Source organism: Nothoprocta perdicaria, unplaced genomic scaffold, assembly GCF_003342845.1.
Source record: "Nothoprocta perdicaria isolate Ctin4 unplaced genomic scaffold, notPer1 scaffold_64, whole genome shotgun sequence".
In the NCBI taxonomy this organism is placed as follows: Eukaryota; Metazoa; Chordata; class Aves; order Tinamiformes; family Tinamidae; genus Nothoprocta; species Nothoprocta perdicaria.
The window spans coordinates 1937353-1961232 of record NW_020455910.1 but is presented as its reverse complement, the minus strand read 5'-3'; the positions used below and the strand labels follow the sequence as shown (position 1 = coordinate 1961232).

The following is a 23880-nucleotide window of genomic DNA, read 5'->3' as shown; positions in this document are numbered from 1 at the left end:
CAGCCATCTCTCTGGGACACTCCTGTTCTCCTGGTGGATCCCTCTGGCCACTGTCCCCTGCTTCGGTTGGTCTGGGAACCTCCTGGAAGCAGCTGTGACCAGCGTGGGGCAGCCCAGGGCCTCTGCCAGCCGTGCACCAAAACCCTACGGGCAGATTGGGCTGGTCTAAATCATGACTACGAGAAGAATAAACGCACATTAAATTTGCTGATTTTGAATATTGGGATTACTGGCTAGAGGGACTTTCAGTGGTGGTGCAGAAATTTTAAAGGTACTATTCGCCTGAAGTTATTTGAGAAGTGCTTACAGAATGAATATAGAAAAGTAAAATGTATAAAGGAGTCTTAAAAGTGCATCTAAAGATAGAGTATGGCTGTGTTAGAGGAATGGCTCCTCTCTGAAGCTTTTTGTACTGCAGCATTTCTAGACAGTCATAGTTGAGTGGTACAGAACTTCTATTCACTATTATAAACTTGGATAAATCTCCGACTTTCTGTAATCCTTTTAGCACCTCTGACTAAATTAAATTAACAAACCTCACGGCCCAGCTCACATCCAACAAAGTGAAAGAGCCTTCTCTGTGCTGCTGGTGCAGCTTGCTCAGCCACCCAAACAGAGCAAGCACCAGGAGCGCTGTCGCTGCGGGTGCCCTCATCGCACCGGGAGCATTGCAGAGCATGAGGGTAGATGAAAGCCTCAGCAAGAGCCCTCCAGCACTGACCATGTGAACCATTAGGTTTCACCTGAATCCTCCTGTGCCAAATTCAGGAGCTTGCATCCAGCTAGCACCTTGCTTCCTACGCAGAAACTCCTCCTCATGGAGGACATGCCGAGGTTGGGCTAATCTTGTCAGCCTTGTTTGATCCTTTACCAACCAGACTGATAATAGCAGGTGTCTTGCATCCAAATCATTGTTTTTTTGGTCTACTTAGAGCCTCTAGTTCATCACAGCTTTCTCCACCAGACTGATGAACTGGTGGAGCAGTTCCTTCCAGTCTTTTAGCACTAAGCATCTTCCACTGATGGAGTAATTTCTATGCCACAATAAAGTCTTCTCTAAGTCTGTTTGATAAATTAAATGTCAGCCTCTACTTCCAACTCTCCATGTATGCTTATTGCTTCTCTTATCCCTGCCTAGGTCTAACTCATGCTTTGTAGCTTTGTAAAAACCCATAAAATACAGATGTCAGATATTACAGTATTTACATAATCAATGGGCCCATAAACAGGATTGGAAGGAACAGGGAACCCCATGTTCATATTTGCTATTCAAGAATCTGGAATTTACACTCRGTATTTTATTATAGGGACACAAGAGAGGATCATTTATTTATTCATATTCATTTATTTTGGCCTTAACAACGTCTAAATTATCTTCAGAGGGTGTTTCCCAAGACTGTGATTCCAGTTCCCAAGATGTTTTGTATTAAAGAATATAGACCTCTTCTAATGTGAGTACTTCATTGCATACATATGCATCAAGTTGAACAGAATCAGAGCATATGATTGTTATAGAGCCCTCCTTCAAGCTTCAAATAATCTCMTGAGTCAGATCTCCTAGGTGAGTTACTTTAGATTGTTAGGCTTAGATTTTTACCCCTAATCTCATCAGTTAATAAGTTGGAGGGTATTTCATCATCATCATGTTGTGATACATGTAGACAAGTGATGACACACAGCTGTCATACAACATCCCACCAACCKCAGAGACCAGGAGCAGCCTGTCAGTGAGAGATGGCAAGAACTCCTTCCAGTGAGGATTGCTCTTATGCTTGCATAAAACCAAACCATAAACCAACCTGCTGGTGGAAACCCATCAGGAAAGCTGTCAACTAGCCCAGGACCTCTTGGCACTTGGGATAAAGACAATGTTAATGTCCACAACAAAGCCYGGAGTGAACTGGACCCTGCTGCTTTTGCAGGGAGCTGCAAGTGCAATATTTGGTGCAGAAGGATACCAGAAACTGAAGAAACTTAAAATGTGGCCTAAATGCATATGCTGGACATTGTATTAACCTGACTGGTACAGATGTGTAGGTTTTATCCATAATGCTRTTGCGTAAATAATTATAAAACAAGAAACGCTGTGCACTGGGATGAGGCCGATTCTGACATATCAGATTGTAGCTGTAGGATAAATAGGTTGCTGTGTAGCCAGCAGTGTCTTACTGCTTGCCAGATTGCTCCTACAAAGGAAATCCAAGTGACAGTTGTTAATACTGTGTCGAGCTGCGGTCAGAGAGGTCGCACGTCTTTGGCTGATGGGAAAGGYAGACCTTCTAAGGAAAACTAATACACGTCAAAGAGTATTTACCCCCTCCTAGTTCCATTAGTTAGATTAGTTAATTTTTAATTTATGGCTTCACTTATGACTCAACTGTGGGAATATAGCCAAATTTTATTTCCTTTTTCATTAGGTAATAATGAGAAACTTTTTTCTTCTTCTAAGGGCTTATTTTTAATAGAAGATGTTCTTCAATCAGTTTCACTCATCAAGGAAGTTCTGCAAGTTCTGTTCACRTATTATTTGATAGTTTTTTTTTTACTTACACCTAGAAGAAGCCATGATTATTTCTTTTAAGAACATCTTTCAGTCTACTATATGTCATCTTCTACTATGCTATTGAGAACAGACATCAAGGTGTTTTTTTTTTTTTTTTTTTTTTTTTAAGCAGTAACTCAACCCTTTCTCTTGGTGGTCTGCTTAGGCTTTTTCCCAAGCAAGCTTAGTTGGCATTCTAAGCTATATGCAGTCATAAACCTGAGCTTGGAAACAGCTTTGAACCAAGTAGCAGGACCACTGTCATTACTTTGAATGAAATAATCCCCGGAATTATTTCTCTTTTTCTCTTCCAAGGTTGCTGAAATTGTGAGGAAGCTTCAGGGCACGCCATATAATTCTTCTCACCAAACAGAAGTTTGCCACAGAACTTTACAGAACTTGCCAATCTCAAAGACATTACATGWTCTACAGGCATGCTTGACTTTTAATCTCACATCCTTTGCAAATTTATCCATCTACCGTTTAATATGGAGTCACTGGTGGAGATGACTTGCTTGCCAGCCAGGCCTGCCCCAGCAGCTGCTAGCTTTGTTCTGCAAAAGCACCCACGGATTTGCTCTCTTCTGCAATCTGTTCTGGGTTTCCAGGGAAAGCCCCTTTCTCAGACTCACGGACTCTCTGGCAGCAATTCAAACACTGCTACCAATACTTGTAGTTTGTTTCTGCATGGAATGCAGTAAAAAATGCATGAACTGCACATGCAGTGTAAAACTTCCATATGTTACAGGTCAGGGCTTGTCCTGTATGAAATTGAGGCACAGCACAGAGGGATTTGTTGCTTGAAGAATAAACCTAACTACTTCCCTGTGCTTATAGTATAAAAAGTTTAAGTAGAAGTTTGTTCTATCTTATAAGTCCTTTGTGYGTATGAGGAAAGGCAGCCAAGAGTATAGATAAAAATCTACATGATATTTGGCTACAGGTAAGGGAGGTAGGGGAGTGCTGGGGGAGACGGTGAGACTGAAGCTCTCTAATACTATATATTTTATATCATCTCTTCTGAAGAGAGATTGATTGAGGTGCTAATGTTCTTCTAGTGATAGAAACCAGAGACGCTCTCGGCTTCTCATTGTCATAGACTCCTAAAAAAACGTTTGAAATGAYTCCTTTCCTCATGCCAAAAATAAGATTGATAGTTTAAATAACGTGGTTGGACTCGATAGTTTAAATAATATATGGTTAGCCTTGATGATCTTGAAGGTTTTTATGTTAGTCCGTAAKCCCAGTAATCACCCGCACGCTCAACCTGGTGGTTTAAAAGCAAGCTTTATTAGCCGGCCGGCGGCGGACCTCTTCCAGATTGTCCCGAGATCCGCGCCGTTTGAGGAGAGGTTCATGTTTTTAAAGACGACTACAACTTCTTTGTTAAACGTTATTTACGACCACCATTGACTAACCCCYCTTTTCACAATCCCCTTACCATTTGGCATGTTTGGAATCTTATCTCGGGGTCACGGCAAAAGCAACAAGAGCAGGGTATGTATCCYGTTAGTCCTTATACTCCCTTGTAGCAAGCGATATTTACAGAAGCAGATGGCAAGGTTAACTRTAAATTACYTGTTAGTCCTTATCCTCCCTTATAGCAAGCGAGATTTACAGAAGCGGATGGCAAAGTTAAATGTAAATTACATAGCCTATATCTTATACATCTTCAGTGTACAAGCTTTATTTATAGAAGTAGAAAGCACGCTACCCTGTTAACCCCTTATAGGCCTTACATTTACAGCTAAAATGGCATCATAAATACTAATATAATTGTACTGAAATACTATTATTCGGCAACAGGTCCCCAACTGCAGTATAAACGTTGCTTGAAAAGCGTGTTGCACAGTTTTCTTCTGCATCTCTAGGCTATCAATACAAAGTATATTACTGTATTGCCACCATAAAGCATTTCCTAGGCATGCATCATATATCTGAACACGCTTGATTATATAATCTCAAGCAACTTTGGGAAATATCTGTTGAGTCCACACTGTGGGGAACTCCCAACTCACTTTAATATTCAGCAGTACCACTCGTTGCATTTGGAAGTGCTGTGCCACTAGTCTGCCAAAAATAAAGGACTTAAAGCTCCTTACATGTAGTTACCCCTTCCTCCAGTTAACCTGCCAAAATATTGTCTTTGAGGTGGTCTGGTCATGAAATAATTGGAATGATTAATTCCAAAGTAATTAGAGTTAAAGCCTCAAAATTTGGCATCTTATCAATAAAGCCGCAATATGAAGCGGTAGTAAAAGGTATGTGAAAGAAACACAATATGATGCTCCCAAGAAATGTTGGTGTTAAGCATTCATGGAAGAAAGTCCATTACAGTAAGACGTTCTCTGGCAACACAAAACTATGTATCCCAGCAGCTATGCTAGCATAAAATCAAGATCTTCAATGACAGAATTGTTAATACAAAGTGAGGTACTTGCAATCTTACTTCCATATGTTAATCACTATAGTGCATGACAGATATGCTACCTGGAAGTGAGTAGGCAAAAAGCTACTTTCTGACGTGACACACTACCTCTGACCTCAAGTTCCCTATAGCATAGCATTCAAATGATTTAACTACTGAAACCCAAAACATATGGCAGTCATTATGTATGAAAAATCTGCTCCTTTCAGTCATGGATATTCCAGGCTTTGGAACCCTTCAATTACACATCTCTGTTAGTCTACGAAGAATTTGCTACGTTTGAGGTAGTACAAGCCTAAGTATTTTAATAGTTACAAAAATCAGAGCCAGATTTGCTATCCTGCATATCTAGCTAATAACTTGCAGAAGAAATACACCTAAACCACTACAAAGAAACCCACTGTTAATAGATGCCACTGGGTTGGCAGATCCCATGGCATAAGTGACTTTGAATGGAACCTCCGAAGGACACAAACGTAAAATACCACAGTATTGATTCCCTAGCTCTGTTCTGCCAAGTGCTGAGCTTCCTGACACTGCTCCAGAAAGCACTTAGCTCTTCCTCTCATCYGTGCAAATAGATTCACTGAAGTCTTGTCTCCTCTGGGCCGTAAAAGGGGGTTGTAGGAGATGGATGAGGAGTCGAGAATGGAGAGGCCTTGAAGCCCAGCGTCAGTGTATTCTGAGAAATCAAAGTCCACTTCCAAAAAATCCCATGTGAACAGTGGCACAGGGTGCAATGCTGAATGCTGATCAACACCCTCCTGGAACCAGATTTCCAAGGAGAATTTTTAGGCCTTGCYGAGTTCTCTACTGCCCCATTGTGAGCAGTAGCAGCCATACACCCAGGTGCRTTGCCTACTCATCCCCTCTCTGTATAGACATGGTGTCAGGTAAGATTTCCTTTCTATACCACATGATCTATATGCAACATTTACTGAGGTAAAGGCAATAATGCAGTATTTGGGTCAGGATTTCCACACCGTTTCAGATTGTGCAAATTCATTAGGAAATCTTAATTTTAATTTTAGGAAGAGTACAAACTATGCTCAAAATTGTCAAAATCTCAGGTTGAATCTGAATAAGTAATTCTGAATAATTCCTTTAATTATCTTTAAAAGAGTTGACTTTAATCGGCACAGAAGTTCAGAATAAACTGCTCTCTATCCTATGCTCCTGGAATCTGCAAACAATTCTTGTGAGAAGGAAAATAAAACAAGAACAAAACCCATGAAGACACACAAAATATATTTCAAGCCTTTATGATTAAAATGCTATACATACGTAGAATAAAACAGATGATTAAATAACAAATTTCGGTTATTCTTGAAGTGGTTTCTTGTCCAGAAGCAYGGAAGAAAAAATCTAAAGAACCTGAAATTTTGATCATAAATTTCTAACCAAGCTAGATACTTATGCAACTAATACACATAATTGGACTAAAATAGTTTCAAATTAAATGAAATATGAATGCTAGCATTACATTTTTACTCGCAATATTTCACTTGAAACAGGCACCTTTAAGACCTTCCTGGTCTTAAATTGCCAGCAGCAAAAGTCATCTGGGCCAAGATTATATCACTGATTTTACTGAAGTATTTTTTTCATTATGAGACAGAAAATCCTCAGGGATTAATCCTGCTGTAATATGAAACATTTAGAGATATCTAACATTTGCTGGTGGTTTTAAGAACACTTTTTAGTACTTTACTACAGCCTGAAGAAACAATTTTGAAAGAAAGCACATAAAGCTCGAACTCTCCACAGATGTTCCACATAGAAACCTTGAAAACTGCATGCTGCAGTTGGTTACCAGAAAATGCAGCTAATAATACATATATTTTATGCTTATGGTAGAGAAAGCCCTACCTATGGACAGCCAAGTAGCAGGCYTGGCGATTTTTATAGCAATATGCATTTTCTGTTCCTAAGTGTAACCTCTACTATATTCAAACAGCAGAACACAGCAGGCCAGCTTAGGTCTGCCTTTTATTTCCCCTCTTCAAGTAAAATTCTGCTTCAAACGCATCATTCATGTTTTATGATTAGTYTGAGGTGCCTTCTAGAAAAGTCCAAGATCCTTAGTTAAAGGATTGCATACAGATCTGAAGTTGATCTGGGTTGAGGAAGACACATCCGTAGGTTACCTAGCAAAATAGGCACCTGCATGAAAAGCACCCCGTTTTCCAGCTCTTTAGCTCCACAGAATTATCTTAAAAGCTTTTCTTTCATGATATGTAGATAGAAAACTTTCAGGAAAAGGTGCTGCAGAATTCTAACTAGTTTTGTCGATTATGTTTTGAAGCTGGGACACTTTAGTGGTTGCACTTGGGGAGAGATTACCTTCCATGCATGGTTYGGAGGTCAAAGCAAGCAGCAAATGTCTTGCTTTTGATGAAGAACGAAAAGATTAATCAAATCAGAGAAAATATAAGTTTCATCTTGTGTTAGATACCTTAAAGGTCTCAGCTGACAAGGTATGAATGGTTATGGACGTATGGATTTACTATTWTAAGCAGTCCTTTTGCCAGGTAGCACAAAGGGAGAGTGGTTGGTACCAGTGACACTGGCACAGCCACACATGGGATATGCTGAGGAGTTCTGGGCATGCAGGTCAGGTACAGGCACAGGTACAGAAAAAACGAACTAAATACACTGMGCTTTTCTGAGCTTTTTGCAAAGTATTTTCTTTCTTTTTTTAACGTGTGGAAATGTTTAAGGAAAGATCCCATTAGTGTTCACACATGTAATTCAGAGAAAATAACTAGGAGTAGAAAAAACAATTAAACACAATCTAGAAACAAGGCACATCTAAGTCACGATGACTTAAAAGCTGCAATATGGGACCTGATCTGGACTTTTTCCATAAATTCTACAGACCACCCCTCTCCCCTCCTTTTAGAGAGAAATACCCCCCCATTCAGACAGGAAAGCTGCTGGTTTTAGTATCCACAGATTATTAATGTCCTCAAACCAAATGGGGGCATTAAACTAATCACTTTCTTATTGCAGTGCAGTCAAACAAGAGCCAGATCTGGGTCATATTTGAACTTCAAGCAAAGGCAGATGCTGAAGAGAACTTAACTGTGCAGTGATTTTCAGCACCCGGCTGCAGTCCTTTTCTAGTACAATGTGCAGGTAATTTGAAAGGTGAAAATGCAAGGCTGCCTATGCTTTAACACTGCTTGCAGGCTTCCAAAAGCAGACACAAAGGTTATGTATCTCTTTTCTGGATGCACACCTCACCACTTAACAGCCCTCAAAAGCAGCAGGACCATGAGTTGATAGAGCTCCCATCCTTTCAGTGAACTGGCTAGGGTTTGGAAGGAGATTGATTTCTGCTTTGACACCACAGCATGACTCCACAAAYGACCACTTAAAGTTTGGCTGTAATAAGCAGCAGGCAAGTCCAGTATCATTTCAAAGGGCAGTTGTCCCCTATTCAGGGCCTCATGATTTGAGCTGCATTTAGCATTAAGAAAGGTCTCTGAAATCAAAGCGCAAAGTGACCARCTATTTGATTTATACTTCACTAGACATTTGGAACAAGAAGGGACCAGTTAACTTCAAGTCAGATTCTGCTGACTACTCTAGCCAAGGGGAAATACTCTGTGTGTAAGAGACTCTTCCTGAGCAAATACGGACCTGCTTATGCTGGCCGGCTTCATGAGTTCATTGGGACAATCTAGTTCTGAGTGGTCTCACTTTAGAAATACTAGAGCCAATCAAGAGGTCCCTTGATGCTACTTCTACTTGCTTCAAACTGTAGATGTTCTTAAGCATGTTCTTTTAAGAACACTGTATGAAACCCTGAAACTAGCAGTTTCATATTAAGAGTTTTGAGTTCAACTTTCCACATTCTTTTCCAAAACAATCAAAATTAAAGTCCCCATGGTTTCAGAAAAGAAAGTAATTTTCAATGAACTAGAAATCTTCAGTTTGGTACAATTAGCCAGAGTAACATGGGAAACATGCCAACTCTGAGAAATCAGAAGGAGAAACATTCTACGTGGAAACCAGACAACTTTTAATTGGCACAGTCCATGAATCATTAACGGCAACAAGCTACACAATTCAGGAAAGACACCTTCCTCGTCTAACAAAATGAGATTTCTCCCACATCCAACTAGAAGCAGTTTCAATCCCATAAAGGAGTAAAGGACACAGCCATTCCATATTATTTTAAGAACTATGGGCCATGGAAGCCTTTCAGGTCCTTTTTTTCCCCCTCCCAAAATTTACTCAGCCAGTGCTCTTGGTTCTTACCTGTAGCAACTCACTTTGAATTCTTACACTAAAATATGCAACATTAATTTTAAAACACAACTCCAGTTTGAAGTCATTGCCTTTAACCTTTTCCTAGTGAATAATACAGGAATCCTTCAGTATCAGCTTGGAAAAAAGAAATTCTGCACTTCAGGGATACTCGATTCTCCAGAAGAAAACAGAGGTACAGACAGCTGCAAGTGTCTAATAGCTTTTAACACCAAAATCTTGACCAGAGTCCTGCTCAACTCATCTAAAGACAAAATGATTTGACTAATAACATTGGGAAGGCTCCTTAAAACGGTGCATGCTCATGTTACTGCACTTACCCAAAGCCTTACTTCACAGGCTGATCCCACGGCTAGGGAACTCCTAAGAAAGCAGCGTCCAGTGAGATACAACTCTGTCACAAACACAACAATACGAGTTGTATTTGTATAAAGTTTGAAATGCTTTTAATATGTACATTCTTTCTTAGTAAATATTAAAGTAGTGCTTTTTATCTTGCACTTTCCCTTTAGATTTCTAAAAGGAGATCAGAAATACAGTTTTCATCCCCCTCCAAACCAATGCACAGGTTAACGTTGTAACAAGCACATATGAGTTCTATACACCTCTCCCTCCCCACAAAGAAATAAAAATATGTCATGACTATCCAATTACACATCATCACAACAAGTTTAAATTACGCATACAAATCATTTCAGAGTATTTAAAAAAACAATATACTGGATTTATGAAGCCATTCCATGCACTGAACAACAGCAAAAAATTTTAATTGTAGGTTTCTCTTTAAACGGTGTTTTGCCTTTCTATCCAAGTACCAAAGTCTGGATTCAGTGTATCGTTGAGCCTAACCATTGCTTTAGTCACAGAAACATGACAGTACACAGATAACCAAGTTTCTGCTTAGAGACCATATGCTATATAGTTACTAGCTCTTTAATGAATGTCAAATAAAGCAAGTATAGCTTTCTAGGACATTGAAGCTACACAATTTTTTTTTTCTTTTTAAAAAAGAACAAAACAAAAACAAGAGGTTCTGCTAAATAGGTAACAACATTTTGAAAGGAAGGCTACGCACTTATATGCTGCTGCCTAGGAGTATGTTATTAGCAGGTTTCCTATGTTGTTAGCTAGTTTTTTGACAAGCTATTCAAGAGTTTGAGCTTACTAACCAATTACTATCACCAATTTTATCTTCAAGAGACAAGATTTATGCAGCAAAAGCTCTCGAGGGCGGTCTTTCATACTTAAGATCTTCAAGTTTTCTACAAAAGAGACTTGTAGCACAATACACAGACATTTTGGACATATATTACAAACCTGAATTCAAAGGGTATTTTGCTTTACCTTTACAGAGAAAGAACTAAACAAAATGAAATTACTATTTACAAGAAGGGGCTCTGCATGATTCTGTAATATTCAATCTGTGTTTGCATTTAATACTCCWTGAAAACTGTACTTCAGTTCCAAATATAGTTTACATAAATCCTGACGAGTCTTCATCTTAGGCATTAATCCCTCCCAAGTAAATAAATCAATACTGTCAATATGCTCAGTTTATTTTAACAAGTTGATTTAGAAAGTCATTGAATTAAACAAAACTTCTGAACACCTAAGCATACTCCTGATGCACAGGGGGTGAAGCCCTGGGCCAGTTAGTATCCATTTATTAGGAAAGCTCCCCAACAKCAAGGTGCCTTTTCCGTACAGTTAAACCCAGCTTGTTTCATAAACTATCCCTGCCTCACAATACTGCTGAACTGCAGTCAAGCCCAGTAAGATAAAAGAAGATTCCCGATCTACACTACCACGTGCTACAGCTGTTAACAGTTCTGCTCGTGCCACAAAACCCAAAGGCAACCATCTAAAAAATATCATGGCTCTTCTTTAACAGAATTCAACAGGTAATGTTAATTACCATCCTTCTGAAACAATTTTTTTTTTCAAGGCTATATACAATGTACACGGCTGAGCATGCACCATATAGATACAAACGCACCCGCCAGTTTGCTAGCATGTAATTACACAGTGCTTGAAAATGGCAACACACCTTAAAACACCATTTCAATCAACAGTTTCAAATGGGAAATGGTCTTTATTTTACAACTGCTATACTTGCATGATTTTTTTTTTTTTTTTTTTTTTTGGATAAAAACCTGTCCAAAGTCTAGACACATTCTCTATAGTAGAGGTTAAGGCAGAAAAAAAAAAAGTATTCCTGATAACTGGTCTAACTGCTCTAGACAATGTCAATTAAAGCTGTCTGAAGTCACTCCAATTCTTCCACAAGTTTTTAAATTTGATATAATTTGAGAGTGAAACCTTGTGTTTTTGAAGTTTTGGTAACACAGAACAGAATTGGATGCAGTAAATCAGTAAATTAATAAATGCTAAGGAGAAGGGACATTTGATTTAAATTTAGCCATGAGATTTAAAGTTAAAGGGGTACCGTTTTAAGTGGGAACCTGAATCAAGATCTGTAGGGAATGAAGCAGAAAACCTCATTTTATGCACACTACTGTGTTCTTAAAAATATACTGCTATTTTCAACAATTCAAGTAAGGTAAGAGACATTATCAAAAATAACTTCATGAACCATACTCAAGTTTCAAATCACATTCTCAAACTTTTAACCCAAAGCAGTTTTATTGTTAACTTCATATAATAACCCACGAAGGTTTGACTGTACAAATAGTTAATGATTTGCACTTGTGATTCCTTTAATAGCTAGCAAGCTTGCTAACCAGCTTACTATAAAGATATGGCAGATTACGTATTAATCAAAGCACTTTGATTTAGGCATGAGACAAATTCAAATGGTAGACATTCTGTGCTTCTAATGCATCACTCCGAAGAGAGGCAAGAAACACCCACTATTGTACAGACAATATTTTACAGAAAACCCTTAAAATTAATCATTTATTCGCAGCTGTAGATGAGAGTATAATCTGTTGTAAACAGGGCACTGTGTTGTAAAACCAGTTTTTAATTAAGATCTCTCTCCGTAAGTTGGAAAAAACAGACTCTTCAGAATGTCTTTCAAATGTAGCGTGTTCTGTTTTCTATATCATAAAGTTACTTTCCTTTGATTCCTTTTTAAAGATGTTTGTGTTCACAGCAGTTCTGTTTTTAAAAATTGGTTGAAATTTATATAAAATTCTGTACATGTTCACAAATTATTGCATAAACAGCATTATCTTCATGACAGTATTCTGCAACACATGTCCATCTGGGGAAATTCACGTTTCCCTTCTCGCTTTTTTCTTCTTTTTAACTTGTTTGGGGGATTCCCAGCTTTCTTCAGACTTTGCTGGAAAGGTTAAACAAAGAAAATGTAACTATAACAACTGAAAAGTTTATGTAGAATTGATTTATAAAATATGGAAAAGCACAGCCCTTGTTATTATGAATCTATTCAGAAGTATCAACCAGCATGTTCTTTTTTTAGTAGAGCTTTTATCTTTTTACCCCAAATAGAATAATTTAAAATGCAGCTACAATGACAGTTTGCCAATTTCATACTTTTTAACACCACAAATACAAGAATTTAGACAAAAAAAAAGGTCATTTGTTTTCTTACTTCATATAGATTCATGGTATTATCATTATTTTTGACTAATTCAAAATCATGTACATTAAAACAATGTACATTAATTGTTCATTTTTATTAGGTCATCRTTTTTAATCACTAAATGTAAGTAATCTCTGAATGTCAGAAGATGAATTTTAAAAACTAGTTATTTGGTAAAGATGTGGATATGTGTAATCCAATATCAAATAAAGCAGCACTGTGTCACTTTACCAAAACAGTTTACCTTAAAACATGTTGGCTACTAAAAATGTAAGTCAGGTAAAACATATTTTGACAACAAAATAAGTTCTTCTTGCTGGGGCATGAAATGGCGCCAAAAACCTTGACATTCTAAAACCAAATTAAAAACAGTAAATTGAGACACTGACTTAAAAGATTTGCTGTTGTTYCAACTTCAAAATTTCTTCAGCATCAAGAAGCCAGCTTATGTAGTTGAGCGAGCTTCTTCTGCTGTTATTAAATATGACTTTAGTACTTCAGCACTTAGGGAGTTTTAAGAAATGTCAGCATTTATTCAAAATAAATAACTCTCGTTCAAACTAAACTTCAGTGTGTGTGTGTAGGGGGTGGTGATGTTCTGCTTATTTGTTTTTGAAGCTCTCCTGCCCTGACATCCCTTATACTGTTTTACTGTAGAGTTGAGTATTATGGTGCAAGGATGATTGCTGAGTGCAGGAGAGGACAAGTTTGAGACCTCCAGGCAGAGCCTAATTTTAAAAAGCAACAAGCCTTCAGTAGCTCAGCTTGAGGCACGTTCTGTTAAGCTACAGAAGGGGGGAAAAAATGCACATCACCCAACACCTTGCTACTTTAACTAACACATTTTCCTCCATCACTACTACATTTCACAGAAACACGGAAGAAAAAGGACATGAAAGAAAGGGGAAAAGGAAAACATTAATGAGTTAAGCTGAGAGGGCTGAAAATTCAATTGCTCACACTTCTCCACATTTCTGATTGCTAAGCATCTTGTCAACTGGTGTGGCAGCACCCATCTGTTCCATGCAAGACTTGCAAACAGGCCTTTARAAACATGTTGGCAGAACTACTTAGTCACAGCACAAACTCCAGYGCTGATGGCAAGGAGCACGTCCAAATGCCTGGTGAGCACTGCCCGAGGCCAGGACACGTCTCCAGTCACTCAAGCCTATGAAGCTAATTTTCCTCACAGTGAAAGGAAATTTGTTAAACTACTTCCACCAGAGTTAAAATACAGTAAGATGCATATGGAAAACACTAATACTTGACACCATGCTTCAAGCCCATGTAATCAGAATGTTTGTGGGAGAAAACTACACCCTGAATCGGGATGAAGGAAGTGTACTGAGATACTTACTCTGTGGAGGAGGCACACTGTTTTGCTTAATATTAGGACTAGAAACATCTGTCTCTTGCAGCATCTGCGGCACTTGGGAAGTGATCTTGTCAGAATCACTTTCGGATACRATTACAGATGGCTCAGGAGAAACAGCAAGCGAAGGAGCCTCCTCAGGCTATTTTAAAGAAATAGGGGAAAAAAAACTTTAAAKTCATACAACAGTAAAGCACTCTTATGCACTGTCACTTCTGGAAGCAAAAGTGGCAGATGCTACAAAGATGACTGTGAAAAATTAAGGCATAATTAAAATCCTCTGAAATTGCAATCAGAGCTGTAGGACTATGACTGCCATCTAGTGCCAAAACGTTCAGCTGTATACAGCCAAAGATAAACCAAACAAGTTAACCTACATTAAAATGTATGGTATATAGAGGAAAGAAAAATAATCTGAAACTACTTAGACTCTTTATATATGGAGAATAGATGCAAGACAGTGACACATTGTATGGATTTTGTTTAAGTCAAGTAGGTCCACATATGTGATTCAAAAACTTAAATTTTCAGAAAGTGTTTGTAGTTATTCAGAAAGTGTTTATAGTTATTTCTACCACGTATTTCAAGCACCCCCTGTGCCTATATTACAATTTAGACAGTTACAAAAGCAGTCAGAAAATCGCAGTGGAAACTATCCTAACACGAATTGCTACACAGAAGATATTCTTAGTATTTTTCAATTATCCGTTGCATTTTGAAGGTTCTTACTGCAGAGACAAACTGTAACTGTGGTTTATTGTGTATCACTAATTTAAGTGCAGTAAAACGGAAATTGGAATGTCTCCCTTTTACCCCTCCAATATTCCAATAGAAATATTGGARCAAAAAAGAACCCAAGTGCAATATGATCCCACAGCACGTCACCTACTGTWAAAGGCTTCGAGTATGATTGTATTAGAGAAAGAAAACTTTCTCTTTCTCTGAACTTGTATCAGTTCAGAGAAAGAAAAACCCCAACTTGAGCACGTTATTAAACAGCTGTGCTACAACAGTCCGGACCGAGAATTGTGACATGAAACAGTGATACCTACATCCAACTCCTAAAACTCTGCAGAAGGATGGAGATCATAATTTTTGTTACTAGTTGATACTATTTCCATCACAGTAACATACAATCATTCAAAATACACACAAACACAAAATACCAAGACATAACTGTTTTTTACCATATCATACTGAGCACAAAGTTGAAAAGCTTTAACAGCTTACATAAGACCTCTTACTTTCTTGTTAAACCTTTTATTGAAGTTTACCGTGCCAATACACATTTTTTTTCAAACTAGAATTGTTTTCGTTTTAAAACCATAATGAAAAAAACAACAAAAACCCCACAACTCCACAATCAATTTCATATTATCTSTGTTGAGAAAGTAAACTTTGATGCTGCAGGATTTCTGGCTTGGCCAATTCTATAGTGTCTAATGGCTACAAATCATCACCTACACAAAATCCTTAATTACAGAAAGACTGATCAGCCTCTGAAGCAGGAAGAGGAGTCACCTTGCACCCCCAGGAACTCTGTTGTAACTGATTTAGGTCACTGGTATCATGCAGGGTGTTGCTAACACTGAGTCACTACACAACAGTATGCAAAGCAACTCAARACTGAAATGACATCCAGCGGCTACAGGCAGAGAGCAAACGTGCCTCGACCCGAACACTGGAGCAGGCGGGATCGCTGCACGGGTAACTACAGCCCTGCTACACACAGCGTTATGTGCACAGCTTCCCAAATGAGGGCGCCTCACTTTGGCATGAAGGCAAATGGCTACTGATACTGAATGCCAAAAATTTGGAACTACTGAGTTAATATTCTAGGGGACAACAAATTAGTTCAGGAAAGAAAACCGAAACAAGCARTAAGATCAAATCGCTAATACAAGCAGTTATATGCGTGATTCCGGGAAGCTTATTAATAAGCAGTAACTTGTAAAACTTACTACTAACAAATGATTACTATCAGTATTTCTCAATATAAAATTTGTGTCTGTTAGTAAAAGGAAATAGTTAGTAAGGGATGGGGCGAGCGGAAGACAAAGTTGTGGGGCGGGCAGGCATTTTTCTTTGAATCTTCTACCAGGGACTGGAGACGACTAATTTTAAGCAACCTTCATCAGAATCTTAAGACTTTTTTAATCTTAATCACTAAACATTTGTTACATAAAAATATAAAATTCAGATGCTCTGATACCAAACAGCTCTCTCACTAGTACAGTCTATGTCTTACAGAAGATGAAATCAATTCCACTAGAAAAAATAAGTATTTTTGCCTACTATGTGATTATGYAGAATAACAGTACCTAAGGAACCTGCTGGCCAGAGACAAGACAGCTCCTATTATCTAGAGTATCTTTGAATTGTCAGCTGAAGCAAACAGTTTATGAACTGGTTCTGAAAAAAATTTTTCTTTTTCAAACATTATGCTCAGCATAGCTACTAAAATTCACACTAATATCTAAACCGCAAGATCTCAAACACCTTTATATTCATAAACAAAAACTGCCTGAAGTGGTGGCCGCGACATCATCACAGATGTTAGTGTTTCAATGAACCTTTAATACTTCAAAGTAGACGTTACCAGTTAAGTTGTTCTTCATACCTACCTTAGCTGGTTCACTAGTACTTATGGTCTTCAAAGAGAAAGCTATTTCCTGCTGTGGTTGAGCTTTTGAGGTATCCTCACGAAATTCTTCTCCAGCTTCTCTGTCCAGTTCTTCAGTGTCCTACAAAAGATACAGAAGAGCAACCCCTATTTGTAAACAAAGTTCTGACTTTATACTTGTGGGAAGAGTGGTAAAACAAACAATTTACTTCTAAAAAAAGTAAAACGATCACTGAGGGTTTTGATCTCTCAATTCTGGATACTTGGATACTAATAGTTTTTTTAAACACAACCTTTAAATTGATGTCTATAAGCTCATTATCATATTAATGTTTAACAAGTATTCTGCAACCCAAAGGAGACTTTGGTGCTACCTATGAAAGTAACTTTTCTACCTACAAACTGATGTTTCCAAAGTATTTAAAAATCTGAACCTTACACACTCTTACAGTGGGGAAGTTTTCATTTACACTAGTAAATACAGGGTAGATACATTAGTTTAAAGTATCAGAAAGCACCTGGGGTGGAACAGCAAGTGGAACACAGTTGTCTACTTTTAGGCTGGTGGTTTCTTCTATTCCTTTCATTACTCTCCCTGGGATCTTGTGCAAGCAGAGGCAAAGTCCATGTCTATATTGATTTCCAAAAGGAAAAGCTGTACCTTACACCTTTTACTTATCTGTCACAGCAATTTCTACTCATGTTTGAAAGACACTCTAGTCAAAACAGGAGTGAACACAGAAGTATAATCCATGCGCAAGATGGTATTTATATGAATGTATTTGATTTTCAGACTGTATGTTATATATATATATACACACACACACACACACAGAGAGCTTAAATGTACATAAGACTAACTTGCAATAATGAAAGGACAATCTATTGGTGATGAACTCTCCATTTTGTGCATGTCAAAGAACACTTTCAATTTTCTCTAAAAATCTGAAGCACAGAAATACTCACTTTCATGTTTAGATCAATGTATTGAGAAAGATAACTCAAAGTCAGAGCTGAGAGACCCATATGACAACAAAATGGATTTGATATATTAATTTGGACAGCAGAATATGACACAACTGAAAAGGCAGTTTGTGAGCATTTAAAAAAATGCAGAATTCACTTACTGAGTTGAAGACCCATACAAGACCTCCAAAAACTCACGTTAACCATAACCTATTAATCACGACTTACATCTACAGTCATGGACAGATATCAGAGCAGACGAGGTTAGTAATGAGGTATCAGAACATGATATATTTCAAAGCTAGAAAGCAAATTTCACTGCAGTCCTAGTATCCTCTCTGCCTCAAAAGAAACACTGCAAGCTCACATTGACTTTACAGTCACTCAAATTGAAAACATGCTAATTGCAAGCAACAAACCCARAATAAGCAAGTCTGAAGTAGTTCTTTCCTCCTCCCCTGAGTTTACTTAGATTCAGCCAAGAAGTTAATGTTTGGTAAAGAAGAGAAGATAAGAATGTCTGCCAACTACACACAGAAAGAGAGGTGTATTGAGTGTAAACTAAATTAAAAGCTTTTTTTCTATTAGAAAGATACTTGCTTTATCATATTAAAGCATGCTTCAATAATCTGCTTTTGTTGTGTTTACAATAAAACTGTTTCCAAGTAATTCTTCAAAAGCTACTAACCATACAAACAACATAAAAAGCTCCAACCATCCTCAGTCTGCAAATAATAGTCTGTTCAGATCTCCTTTAAATAGAATAGCTCAACCTACTGAGTTACAAGGCCTTGATATTTAAAACCCACATAAAYTCCAGCAGTACTTTGAACAACCACTATATCCCTGTGAATTGAGACAGCCTAACAGAGAACTTCAGTTTCTCCCCTTCTCTTAGCCAACTATGCCCAGCAAGAAGGTGGTCTTCCACCAAAATAACACAAGACAACTTCCCTATCAGAGGAAAAATATTGCTGCTACATGGCACAGACTTCTGAACTGAGAGAGCAAAATAACTCAGGATAAATACTTTCCTCRCACTTCAAAAACCCCATATATCCAGTCATACAGTGCTCACAAGTCAGACAGAATTTAAGAAAATGCTAATGAGAATTAGTACTTCAATTCTTTCAAAATTGTAGCAGACTAATCCAATATTATACAGAAATTAAATTCATCTTTCCTCAAAACAATTTTGCATGAAGCCAATAAGCAAAGTCATTTGGTGAATTCCTCATGAACCGCCTTACAGACTGCCCAGAAGTTACCTTTGCAGGAGAGTTAGCCTCTTCACCCTGCTTCTTCTTTTTCTTCTTCTTTTTCTTGGATTTCCCACTTGCAGAGCTCTGAAGTGGGTCTGCTTTTTCTCTTTCATTATCTGAAGCCTTTATGAAAATGAGAGATTTAATATTTAGAAGCACAATGAAACWATAGTATAAAAATAACAACTATAAGGAACTTAATTGCATGTCAGTATTTAAGTGAATACAATTTTATCTGGTCAGCTTTAGAAAGACTATATTTTTAACATGCTCTCTGGAGACAGAGAAGAGTTAGCAGTAAAAAGGGTAATGGAGCCAGTGTTGAAATAATGTTTTTCATATAAAATAAAAATATTACTGAGATCAATTATGAAGGACAAACATCTCAGTATCCACTGATAACGTAACATTTTATATTAAATTAAGACAGTAAAATTTGGCACAGAGCTTGTTAACAAACAGTGGATTCTAGTCTCTCAAAAACAATCAACATTTCCTTCTCTGTTACACATTAATGCAATTGTGCTGTGTTTATGAATGTAACAGATGAGAGATGCTTATTTCATTATTTGTTGTCATTTTTCGGAAAGCCAGTGGCAGGGATAAAGTCATGGTGCTTAGCAGAAAATACTGCCTTTACCTTCTGAACATCTAATGATGCCTCTTCAGGCTGTGGAACAGAAGCAGCTTTTTCTTCATCTACCCAATTCCCCCACTCTTCTGCTGGTGCATTCCAGTCGGAGGTGGGATCAGCTGAAGAAAGTCCATCTGCAAAGATTAAGAAATATTTTCAGGAATGTCAACTTGTTCTAATGATGCCCTTAAAAGCTTAGAAAAAATGCTATGCCAATAAGCATTTCTTGATACCAAAATATACCCATTTGCCATATTTCTGAAAAATATACATATTTTAATGACAATGGAAGACTTTGCAAGTAATAAACTTTTAGCTATTTTACAGAGCAAYGTGATCACATACAAATCACAGCAGCAGCTAGATTGTCTCAAAGCAGTTAAGTCTTTTTAATAAACTCTGTAAAAAGGGACAATTTAAGAGTTGTTTGCCATCTACATCAAACATTTTTAGATTTAAAGGAAATTWTCAATTACATCACAATCCAAAAGGTGAATTTGTGCTGAAATCCTTCATCATGGATACTTTTGCTAGTAAATATTTAGATATGCCTGTAATCTCATTATACTACAGCCATGATTTTGGGAGAGAYTGTGATAAGGACTACAAGAACATATTTTAAAAATTACCAAGAATGGGAAAGTCAGCACAATTCCCAAATAAACACAATGACCTCTATTCAGAACTTTAAGGCATATTAAAGCTTCCTGATGTCTGCTGAATGAGGAAGTAAGTAGGATTATGTACAGGAGTCTTATGTCACACAGTTTTTCAGTAATGTATCATACAATACATAAAAAAAAACTTCAGCCTTTCAAACACTATCCAAGAGCAACACATCTTTTCAAGTCCTGCAGTAGACTTTTTCTATAATTCACAGTAAATTAGAATGTTTTACTTAATCAACTATTTCAGCAAAAGCCAAAACTTTCGCTGAAATACATAAGTTTCCCTCTGAGTTTGGATAACCAAGTATTTTGTCTAAAGATATGATATTATGCCTAAAAATATAGTATCATCAACACACTTTTCCCTGTAATCTGCTTTCTTGAAATTGATATTTAACTTTAATGAAGGTAAAACATTTCATTTCTTCTTCAGAGTGTAGCTAMTTGCWWWWGCAAKTAGCTAACAGATGTAGCTACACTTGAAAGAGATGGAAATTACGATTTTTGTTTATGAGCATTTTAGAGTAACATACTTAACCCAGACCATTCGTCATCAACAGGGGCTTGAGCATGACTTAAATCCCACTGAAAATCAGAAGTAGCAGCCTGAGAAGCTGACTCATTGTTGGATCCTGGAAAGGAATAAGGACAATTGTACTYGTCAGTTAAAGCCTCCAAGCATTTTCTTTGGTGAAGAAATTCCAAGCAAAATAAAAAAGAAAACACAAAGACTTTTTTCTTTTGGCCTTCTAACGAGGACACACAAAGACAAAAAGTCTTAGCTCTTCAAAAATACTTAGTAAACAAGGAAACTGAGGATGGAAGATGCAAATTCAAAGCAGGGAATAACAGGAAAAAGGAAAAAAGGATAGCTCAAAAGAAGGGTAAGAGAACAAGAATAACATAGGACATATAATAATGTTGGGAAAAGAAGGATAAAACCAGCATTCTACAAGACTTACAGCAGTCTCCCTAAACTGGAAAGCACAAAGAATTTTTATGGGTAGTGAAATTACTGACWGCAGCTAAAAACAAAAACAACCAAAGAAGACAAAAAACCCAAAAAGCCCAATGACTCAAGAGTGCTAGGAAAAAATCTGATAAATTACACTGTATTAAATWACTCATTACTAAGAAAATATCAAATTCTTGAGTAAAACATTTCAGGAACAAAGAAGCAGTATGATGCATGACAAGCAAAAGTAAGGCCAATACTAGCCCTGGTAATAGAAAGTACCAAACATCTAATATCATTATTTTAGCACTATCTGAAAAAAATAAGACGTCACGAGGCCTAAGTCAGCTTTGGAATAAAGGGCAAAACCAGAAGAACCTAAGTGTAAGACTATTGTGAAAGAAATTAATGTGCAACTTCTAGATTATATTCCAAACACATTCTAGACTTATTTTCAAAACAAAGTTTAAATGTAAATACAATTATTTGCTGCTTCTTATTTTATAAATATAGGTGCAAAATGGCCCTCTTACATTGCTGGCTAATATATAAAGATAATGAGCATACGTCATTGCCTTTGTGCTTCTCTCTAAATTAAGGCTGCAGTGGTAATACTGGAGATCAATCTCAAGTTATTCCTCTCTCTCTTTCTCCCTGTATATACTATATATATATATATACATACACATATATATGTATATAAAATACATATAGAGGAAATACATATATGTATATAATATAAATACATATAAATGAAATACATATATATACACACACACACATAGATATTTCCTCTATATGTATTTTAAATATTAGCCCAGAAATTGAACTTGAATTGAAATGGTTCCTCTAGAAAACTTTCCATATAAAAGCTCTTTGCTTGGCTAAGGCTTTTTTTTTAACCCTCTTCCTGACCTTTTAGTCATGCTTTCTGTCAATCTTAAGKGAACAGCTGTCAGTTCCTTATAAAGTCTGATAAATTATACCTTGGTGCACATAAATTCTTTGCTACACTAGCACAACATGCATCAAGAAAATGAAACACTAGCGTGAGCTGTAGGACACGGAGCTCTAGTTTCAGTTAACAGACTACGGACTGCAATAATAGCAACTTATCCTGAAGTGCAGAACACTTCCAAAAAGAAGATAGCCATGCCAAGGTTAGACCATGGGATACACAAGCAAGAGCAGGAAACACAACCTACTATTCCTACTATCTAATGCATTGCTGTAAAACTTCAGATGTCAGTAGTTTCAAAGCACAAGAGTTGATAGGAAGCCCCATCTGGAACTCTGAAAAAATTTTACTCTCAAAACAAAAGAGCTCAGACCTCATCCATTTTGCAAAGACTCAGAAATTCGAAATCCTGCCCCAAAAATACTTTTACAAAAAGATTCAATTTCTTGAATATTCCAAAATTAAAAGAAAAAAAAAGGCACCTCAAAAAAACACACACACACAAAAAAATGAAGTTCAGGGTAAACAGGCTTTCCTAGAAAGCAATCTTCAGATCTCTAACTTGAGACAYAGCAATGTCCAAGTATTCCTGAGATTCAACACAAACAGGACGGATATAAAAGAGAAAAGGATATATCACCTTCTATTTTGTATCACCTGACTCTTAACAATGAATTTAAAAGCTTTGTTATTATTATTACTACATAATTTGAATGTAAAAAACCTTTCCAAAGTCCATTAAAACCTCTCCTTGTTTACAGTTAGCAAGATCATTCTTAAAGAACTATGGGACAGATGCACATCAATCACATTTGGCGAATTCTATTTCTTCCTGATGGGAAAGAAGCAAGGGAAAAGTCTCTGGAAGGATATACGTACCAGATACTCCAGGAGTTAATCCAAACGAAGAGAAGGAAGTAGAATTCTGTTCAGAGGTATTGATCCTGGCATCCACATTCCAAGCARCTGTGGGGAAAGACAATAAAAACTGAGCTAACTTCTCACTGCTGGCATTGCTAAAAATAAAATTATTTAACAACATGAGAGATCAGGAAAGCAGAGGCAGCTCGAGCAGTATTAATATTTCATGTAATTGACGGCATTACTTCACTTACTAGGTGACACCTGGTGCTGACGGAGGTATCTATCAATCTTCAATTTGAGACCGTTTTTCAACTAAGGTCTTTCTCCCTCTACAATCATTTTTATATATATGAATTTTTTGCAAAGGCTATCGTATTATGAGCTCCATACTGTTACCTTTTTCCATTATTATGGATGTTATGGAAAAGCATATCAGCAGCTCTGTAGAGGGTGTTTGGCTTGCAGCAAATTGTAAATATGTCCAACAGAGTCAACATCAAGGTAGTTTTGGGCAAATAGGAGATAGTGATTTAAAAAAAAAAACTTAAATGTTGAAAAGATGATAGAAAAATTAAGGAGAAACAGTCAATGGCAAAAATGTGTCCACAGAAATAACTGGTTAGAATGTTGCTCTGAACAAAAACCACTGGGGTTACAGTGAGCTGCAAACAAAAATGGTCTGGCCAGAAGGGACCTCAGGAGCTCTCTAGCACAACCTCCTGCTCAAAGCCAGGTCAGCTCTGAGGTCAGACCAGGCTACACAGT

At 37.3% G+C, this 23880-nt stretch overlaps 1 protein-coding gene across 1 annotated transcript in view; it reads right to left on the bottom strand.

The window, feature by feature from the left end:
* Positions 1 to 7378: 7378 nt before the first annotated feature.
* MTDH (metadherin) overlaps positions 7379 to 23880 on the bottom strand; it is a 40973-nt gene continuing 24471 nt past the window's right edge. Inside the window, exons 8-14 of the mRNA XM_026050008.1 lie at positions 23131 to 23217; positions 20872 to 20970; positions 19677 to 19804; positions 19043 to 19159; positions 16810 to 16929; positions 14171 to 14327; positions 7379 to 12552 (exon numbers count right to left, since the gene is read on the bottom strand). Coding sequence (XP_025905793.1) covers positions 12482 to 12552; positions 14171 to 14327; positions 16810 to 16929; positions 19043 to 19159; positions 19677 to 19804; positions 20872 to 20970; positions 23131 to 23217 — 779 coding nt within the window. The 3' untranslated portion in view covers positions 7379 to 12481. The remainder of the gene's footprint in view (positions 12553 to 14170; positions 14328 to 16809; positions 16930 to 19042; positions 19160 to 19676; positions 19805 to 20871; positions 20971 to 23130; positions 23218 to 23880) is intronic.